The following is an 8,283-nucleotide window of genomic DNA, read 5'->3' as shown; positions in this document are numbered from 1 at the left end:
GGGTTGGGTGGGTGTTTCCAGGGGGTCAGGAACCTTGCCTGGGTCGGGGGAGGGCGGTTCCCCTCCTGACTGCAGATTCTGACCCAGTCAGCTCTGCCTGTGGTTTGAAACGGCACCCGCTCCTAAGTCTGAAGTCTAGCCTGCGAGACTGGAGGGGAAGGAGCCGCACGACGAGGCCGCCTCTGAAATCACTCCGGGAACCGGAGGAGTGTTCGGCCGCTCCAGTTTCAAGGCCCTTCCGGGCCCGCGCCCCGCCCTACGGAGCCACCGGATTTCGGGGAGGGGGAGAGGGAGGGCTGCCCAATCTCTTCACCAGGCTGACTTGACAACAATTACGAAAGTTTTTAATTAGCTTCTTGTTATCATTCATTTTATTAATTTCCAGAGTCCTCAGGCCATGAATTATACAAAGGGCAAGCCAACCCGAGCGGGGCGGCTGCGCGGCCCCGCCGCACGTGCCCGGTCCGGCTCGGGCCGAGCCGCTTGCCCGCTGCCCCCGGAGGGCGTGAGGCGGCCCGGCCCCTCCCGCCGCGGTGGCACAAAGGTTTGATCAAATATTAAATAACGTAATTATTGCGACAAGGCTTATCTCGCAGGTGGGAAAGAGGCCCCCCGTGAGACTTAGAGTTCGGCTGCTATTTTTTAAAAATCAATTAAGCTTGCGTTCTCCTCTGGAACCGCTCGCGAGGACTGGGGCTAAGACTGCAGCGGCAGTAACACCCATCAGCAAAACCACACCAGAGAACAATTGTGGTCGTCACCTTTATCACCTCGCTGGCCACCAAGGCCATTCGAATGGGGTGGGGAACGCTGCTTTCAGCCAGGTCAGAAGTCACAATTCCTACCTCACGGATTCGACTATGAAAGCCCATCCAAGTGAAAGATGGGGTACGGATGCTTCAGGCAAGGTTGGCGGAAAGACCGGGGAGACGGGGCAAGGGGCTGAGGGCGGGAGCTGGCCGGGTGAGTCCTCGGCCAAGGGCGCCCTGTCCTCTCTTGGCGCGGCCAAGTGTAGGAACCGGACCGAAGTCATCTTAATACGACAAAAAATTAAAAGTCGATACAATCACGGCAGTGGGTGCCTACGGTTTATTTATGAGGGTGTAATCGAAGTTGAGAGCAATTTCAGAACACGCATTAAACAAAAATCTATTAAGAAGTTAGTTGAAGCGTCTTGAGGACATCATTTCCTAGACCTACAGAAGTAGTGGGACCCGGAGCTAGGACTGGGGAAAAGAGAAAATTTAAAACGAATGGGTGGCTTAAACGTGGTAGATGCATTTTATGCTTACTTTTCTTTTGCCTTTCCTACTCCACCACCGCCTGCATTTCCTGAGAAGCTGAAATGCAAACAGAACACAATTTTCCCACTCCAACTTATTTTGAGATTATTTAAAAGGACCGGAGCCACGCTATTTCCACCCACTGACTAGTGCCAGAATTCACTTGAAGTTCCGTTCTTCAGAACCAGAAAACTTTGAAAGGTTAACTACCACTGAGTAGCAAGCCTTAGCACTCTCTCCAGGAGGACGTTTGTTAGCTTGTTTATTTGTTTGTTTGTTCATGAATTGACAGTTAAAGGTATCCTAGAATAGTCTTAATATTCCTTCAGGCAGTACACAGATTCAGTCACTAGATAGCAAGGCATTTCCTGTTTTGCACAGCTTCCTACTACGTAAAATAGGAAACTCTGCAAAGCATGTATTTTCATAATCTGTTTTATTAACATAATATTGTCTTCTCTTTATTTGGTAAGGATTTTACTTAATACAAAACAAATGCTTAGGTTCTTATTACATACATTAGTCATCATTATATAATACAAATATATTTGCCTGCAACATTTCCGTTCGGGGCAGATTTTTTTTAAAAAACAGCCTTTGTAAATCTGTTTATTTGTTCATTCCTGGTTCTCCAACAATGAAATCCGGTCATACTTTTCTATAAAATAACGTGGGTATTTTTTTTAAACAAATGTATTTTATTTAAAACTTTGATGACATTTCAAGTTAATAACAACAGAAACAAATCAATTTTGATGGAAGAGATCTATTTTAAAAATACCTCTAGTGCTTTTTTTTAAACATTAACAATTGTTTAAAATCACAGCTTTTTAAATGTACTCTTCTTTTTTGAACATCAAGCATTTTGTTTCACAGATTTGCCGGTGAAATTAAAAAGATTTGGCTAAAGTAGGATGACTTCAGAAGATATAATCCCAGCTATTAAGAAACTTTTTACATTTGGCATCTGATCTAGTCCCGGGTCACCAACAGAGAATCTCTGGTCCCTCTGGAGCAGTAGGTGGCACACTAAAGTTCCAAATGAACAGACGCATTTGACACCATGGCTGGACAGATCAGTGGATGGTTTTTGTTAACCTCCAAATAAAAGTCATTTAGTTACAACATTTTCTTAGAAACGTTTTTAGGCTAGAACACCACATACAAACCTCCAGATGCCTCTGCACCGAACCTTGATTTAAGTATTTTGAGAGTGCGTGGTTATTTATTACCTTCCACCACTCTGAAGCGAGGGCTGTGCTTGAAGGGTTTCTGCAGTTAAAAAAAAGAAAACTTTGATAAACACAGGCAACTAATAGAGAATTCATTTTATTCAGAGCACCGCTTTCACATGAGTTATCTGAAAGTGAATTCTGATTCAGCAGAAAAATACATCATTCTCATCCTTTCCCCTCTTTTCACCTCCCTTTCAACATCCTCCCCTTCCCAGTATTTTTGGTTGAATTGAGTCTCATTTGTTGACCGGCTCTACCAGGACTTTGGCCCAGTATAAACACAAAAATGCACCCAGATCATAAAACTGCTCTTCTTTCAGTTATGTTTTATTTGTAAGTGTACTGGGACATATCCCCCTGTTGTATTTTGGCGCACAGAAGTGGTTCTGATAGAAGTGGGGAGGAGGGAAAGATAATAGAGCAAAGACATAACCAAGGAAAGAGCTCAGCAGACATACATGGGCAGGTAGATCAATCCGTGAGGCATTTCAGTGTTAACACTGGCAGTTCGTAACCGCTGTGTGAGTGTGTGCATTAAAGAAAATATTTACAGTAATCTTCCTTTTTTCCTTTTCCTCTAAATACAAGAATATGACAAGAATGTTGTGTTTTCGGTGAAAACAGGCAGTAGACTGTGATATCACACTATCCACAAAACGGTCTATCAGAAAGCTAGCCCAGTTTAGTGCTCAGTTTCAAATGCATAGAATGTTTGCGCTGCAAACAATGATATACAATGTAATTAAATAAATAATGCCTAACCAGAGTGAGACCTAGTTGTGTTTCTTTCTGCACCTTTCAGATCATGCATGATTTCAGTCTTGTTAAATGGCAGGTTTTTTCTTTTCTCATCTGTTCTGTTTCCAATTTTTTAGTTCTTATTAAAGAATGGTAATAAACCATCTCCACCCGAGATCAAAAGAGTGTCTTGTGCACCAAGCAGGCATTTTACCTAACCACCTTCAATTTTTTTTTCTCTCTCTTTTTTAATCCATCAGTAGTTCATAAAGTACCTTGATTATTACTATGAAATACTATACATGATTTTCTATTTGGGAGACTGATAGTGCAAATTAAAGGTCTTGCTACCCAACATTTATCCCCAGCAATAAATTACTTTTGGATAATAATAATAATAATTTAATAATAATAATAATGAAACAGTTGTTCTGCTTCCCCCCGCTCCCAACATGCAGACCCTTTTGAAATAAATGGAGGGCTTTAAACCTGTCTTCCTCTCATCTGGGATTTAGTTGATTTTCTCGCAGCCAAGTCCTGCTCCAAGTGAAAGCAGAAACTTCTCAATATTTCAATGATTTCATGTTCTCCAAGAGAGAAGAAAGGGGACCTAGAAGAGCAAGATGGGTCCTGTTCTGTGGAGAAAATGGGACAGCGTATCTCTCCTACTGTCTGCCACCCCATCAATCTATTTGAATCAACAGGGGAAAAAAAGTAGATAGTTTAAAATAAGCCACTCAGAAAAATAAATGAAAGGGCAAGCAAGTTCTATGAGTGGGGGTGGGGGGGAAAGCTTATTTTGAAATGGTCTGTTTTCTAGATATTAGATATAAGAGCAAAAATGGAAAGAGTAAAAAACTGGTTAAAATTGTTCTGTTTTCCTAGAATAAAATATTTATTTCGGAGGCTCTAAATTCTGCTTTTTAGTCAGCCCAAAGACTATGCCTCTCTCTCCCTAAAGACCCCCATCTGACCTATCAGGCCACAGGAGCATAGGCTGGGTCACTGGAAAACTTGGACTTCACCTAAACAAGTAGCCACCCACCGCCCCTTTCAGCTGTGCCCCTACTCACTTTCTGGCAATGGAGAGCAGCCATCGGAGTCTCATTGGAAAAGAGAAAATAAATCAAAGAGGACTTGGATGGGGTGTAGGTGAGACTTAGAGGAAAGATTAAATTAAACACGCAAACAGAACAACTAGCTTTGCTACCCAGAATTTCACCTTCCGGTTAGTCTGGTGTTCGGTCTTTGACTCAGTTCCTGTGTGTGGGGCTGGGCGATGGTAATAATGTGGTGCCCTTTTTTCTCTTCCTTGTGGGGGGGGGGAGGGGGGAATGAAGCTGCAGAACACGACTCTCCGGAGTTAAATTTCTAAAGCATTTTTTTCTTTGCTTTTGTTCTGTTTTGTTTTCGTTTGTCTTTATTTGTCTAGTTTTTGGTGGTTGGTAGGTTTTTTTGTACATAGCTCCTTGGTCCCCAGGAGATTTTGATAAGTGTCTCTGGTCAAAAACAGTCAATTTCCCTACGCTTCCCGAGTCTCCCCCCACCCTCACCCCCAGAGCCATCCTGCTCCTCACAACCCCTCCTCCAGTCTCCGCTTTCCTTCCCCCGACTCCCCATTCTCACAAATGCTCCCTCTTCTCCCCCGCCCTTCTCTCCGGTGTCCACACCCGGCACCCCAGTCCTCTAGGCTGGGGAGGGTAAGGGCAGGGAGAGCAGAGAGGAGGTGGAGGCGAGCGCTCAAGGAGGGACTCCCCAGACGCAAGCAGGACAACGGACACTCTAAATCCGGGGGGAAACAGGCCCGGGGAAAGCCCCCCGAAATGCCCCTTCGGCTCCCCGCTCTGCCCCGCCCGGTACCTCCCATCCCCCTCAGTAAGTGGCGGAGAATTTCATCCGCTTCTGCTTCTGTCTCTGGTTGCAAAACCACACCCGCACCACGTTCTTTTTGAGGTCCAGTTTCTCGGCGATGGCGGCGATCTTCTCGGACGAGGGCCGGGGCTGTACGGCGAAGTAGGCCTCGAGCGAGCGCTTCTCGGGCGCGGCGATGGAAGTCCGCTTGCGCTTCTTCTCGCCACCGTTGAAGAGCTCGGGCTTGTTCATTTTCTCGCGCTGCGCGCCCTCGGCTTCCTCCAGCCACGCCTGCAGGATGGGCTTGAGCGCGATCATGTTGTTGTGCGAGAGCGTGAGCGACTCGAACCTGCAGATGGTGCTCTGGCTGAGCGAGCCCACGCCCGGGATCTTGAGGTTGGCCAGCGCCGAGCCCACGTCGGCCTGCGTCACACCCAGCTTGATGCGCCGCTGCTTGAAGCGCTCGGCGAACGCCTCGAGCTCGCGCGGGTCCGTGTCCGAGTCGCAGATGGACGCCAGGCCCGCCGCGCCCACCACTGCCGCCGCCGCCGACGCCGCCGCCACCTGCCCGGCCGCCGCCGCCGCCGCCGCCGCCGCTGCCGCGCCGTGGTGCGCCGCCGCCGCCACCAGCCCGGGGTGCGGCAGCCCCGACGGCATGTTCATGGCGGCCGCCGCCGCCGGGTGCGACAGGTGGCCCAGGCCGTGCATGTGCGGATGCGGATGCGCCGAGCCGCCCAGCAGCCCGCCGCCCGGGCCCCCGCCGCCGCCCCCCGGGCCGCCGCCGCCCGGGCCGCCGCCGCCCCCGGGGCCGCCACCGCCTGGGCCGCCGCCGCCCCCCGGGCCGCCTCCGCCCCCCGGGCCGTCGTGGGCGCCGCCGCCGCCGCCCGCCGCGCCCGCGCCTCCCGCGCCGGCCATGAGCGCGAGCGAGGGCGACGAGATGTGGTCCAGCAGGTCACCGGGCTCGAGCGCCTGGTGGTGATGGTGGTGGTGGTGGTGATGCGCCAGCGGCACGGTGGACGTGGACGTGCATGGCACGCTGTTCATCGTGTGGTACGTGGCATCCGGCTTGAACGGGTGGCTCTTGCCCTGGGACACGGCGATGTCCACCGCCGCCAGCGCCTCGGCCCGCGCCAGCAGCGTTTCGTCTAGGCTGGCGAAGAGGTTGCTCTGCAGCTGCAGGCGACACAAACCAAACCAAAAAAAAAAAAAAACAAACCACAAAACCAAAAAAAGCAAAAACACAGAACCACCACACACAAGCCGGAAAGCACGACAAGCAAAAGGCAAACACAAAGCAAGCAAAATAATAACGACGAGGGTGGGGATAGTGGAGACCGGGAAAGACAGAATAGGGACACATTGGGGACGAGACGGGGGGTCAGATGAGAAGGGACGGGAGTGTGAGGAGAGGGGCAGATGCGGAGGAGAGGGGGACACAGGAACACATTCCGGGGACGGGCGTGGGAGACGGAAAAGGAAGGGGAAAGAAGAAGAAGTGCAGATGTAACTCGCAGCTGGGGACCCGTGTCACGCACCCAAACACGCACAGAGACCGCCTTTCCAAGGCATGAAATTAACAGGAAAGAGTGGAGGGAAGTCGAGACTCATGGCCCCAGCGCTCCCCGCTCCGATCGCCGGCGCCCGACCCGGAGGCAGAGGCGACGGGAACACGACACTAAGCGCCACTGTACAAAGCCTGCCTCGCAGCGGGACTCTTCTAAAACTCCCTGCCCGCAAATCCCCGCACCGGGACCTGTACACACATCAGCACCCGACATGCAGCGTCTCGGAGACGGGGAGGGGGCAGGCGCGCGGGCCGGGTCGGCGGGCATGGGGCGCTTACCGGCGGCGTGGGCAGGCAGGCCCGCCGGATGGCCTCGGAGCTGGAGTGCAGCGACGGGTACTTGTGCTCAGGGAGGGTGGGATGCATGGCAAAGTGAGGCTGCTTGCTGTTCATGGACATCATCTTGATGGCTTGGCATGTAAATCCACAAACACTCCGAAAGTCCGCGGGAAAGTGCGCACGCCGGCTCCCCCGGCCTCCCTTCGGAGGCTGCAGCCGCGGTGGCTGGCGGCGCGGAGGCGGCGGACGCGCCGGGGGCCGCTGCTGCTTCTGCTGCCGCCGCTGCCGCCCGGCGCTCCTTTGACCGCGCAGACCGCCGCGCACCGGCCTCGCGATCCCACTTCTCCGAGAGCTCTAGCCCCGTGCGCCGACGGGATGCACTCCTCTTACACCTGAGCCCCAATTCTCGCGGCCGGTCCGGGGAGCTCTCGCGAGAGCTCGCGGGCCCGCCGCGCTGACAGGCATCAGCTGTCTCCGTCTATCTGACGCGCGCTCTCCCTCTCGGCGGCGCCGTGCGTCTGCGCGCGCGCGCGCGCGCTCTCCCGGCCGCGACCCGCGCGTGGGAGCCGCTCTTATACTGACCACCAGCAAGGACAGCGCAGGTGATGCACCTGTAGCTACCCGGACATGCGCACTGCACTTCTCACCTTTCCCATCGCGGGTCTGGAAAGATCAAAAGGGCCAGCTATTGTCTGAGGGTAGGCATCTTTTAGGGGAAGAAAGACAAGATGCTCGCCAGCCCCTGGGTGGTTTCCCTCCCTCCCCCACACCCTCACCCTGATCGCAAGCCCTGAATATATGCGCATTACTTAGGCACACCTCCTCTCCGGGACGTCTAACAAGCTGTTATATAATGTATACAGCTAGGCATTTGTATGTTAAATTATGCCCGCGCATTCTTCTGTATGCAGTATAAATAACACAGAAATGCAGAAGGTGCTGTCTTTTGCGGCAAGAACCTGTTTCTTTCATGGTTTATAAATAGGTTCCTGGAGAATGAATAATCGCGGTGACAGACGTTTGTTTGAAGCAGTCAGATGCTATTGATTTCCATATGATTTAATTTCCTCCGCATACTTTGTTGTTGTTGTTGTTGTTGCGACTATAAGTGTGTCAGGCACCGACAGTGACAGCCACTTAGGAGCCACAAGGAGCGTGTGCTTTCTACTAGGGAACGGCTGGTTGTTGAAATGAAGTTGTGCATTTCTCTTATTGTTTGTCTCCTTTAACCGTGTACAAACCCACATTTCAAACGAGCTCCGGGTGATCTGAGGCTTCTTGTAATCAAAAGGAAAAATAGTTAACAGGGTGTAGCTGGGATCCTTACCTCTCT

The 8,283-nt window shown here is 51.5% G+C and overlaps 1 protein-coding gene across 1 annotated transcript; it reads right to left on the bottom strand.

The window, feature by feature from the left end:
• Positions 1 to 235: 235 nt before the first annotated feature.
• Positions 236 to 7,316, bottom strand: POU4F1 (POU class 4 homeobox 1). Its single transcript, XM_082435200.1, has 2 exons — positions 6,951 to 7,316; positions 236 to 6,280 (listed from the first exon to the last, which is right to left on the bottom strand). The coding sequence occupies exons 1-2, from the start codon at positions 7,071 to 7,073 to the stop codon at positions 5,129 to 5,131; spliced, it is 1,275 nt and encodes a 424-aa protein (XP_082291326.1). The 5' UTR covers positions 7,074 to 7,316; the 3' UTR covers positions 236 to 5,128.
• Between the last annotated feature and the right edge of the window lie 967 nt (positions 7,317 to 8,283).

This window comes from Balaenoptera physalus, assembly GCF_965194825.1.
Source record: "Balaenoptera physalus genome assembly, chromosome: 18".
NCBI classification, from domain to species: domain Eukaryota; kingdom Metazoa; phylum Chordata; class Mammalia; order Artiodactyla; family Balaenopteridae; genus Balaenoptera; species Balaenoptera physalus.
The sequence above is the reverse complement of the archived record's forward strand: the minus strand, read 5'-3'. Positions and strand labels throughout refer to the sequence as shown.

Excerpts from the sequence above, each read along its gene's own strand:
- POU4F1 (XM_082435200.1), bottom strand. The coding sequence starts at position 7,073 with ATGATGTCCATGAACAGCAAGCAGCCTCACTTTGCCATGCATCCCACC. Across the intron at positions 6,281-6,950 it reads CCTGCCTGCCCACGCCGCCG|CTGCAGAGCAACCTCTTCGC; the intron begins GTAAGCGCCCCA and ends TGTCGCCTGCAG.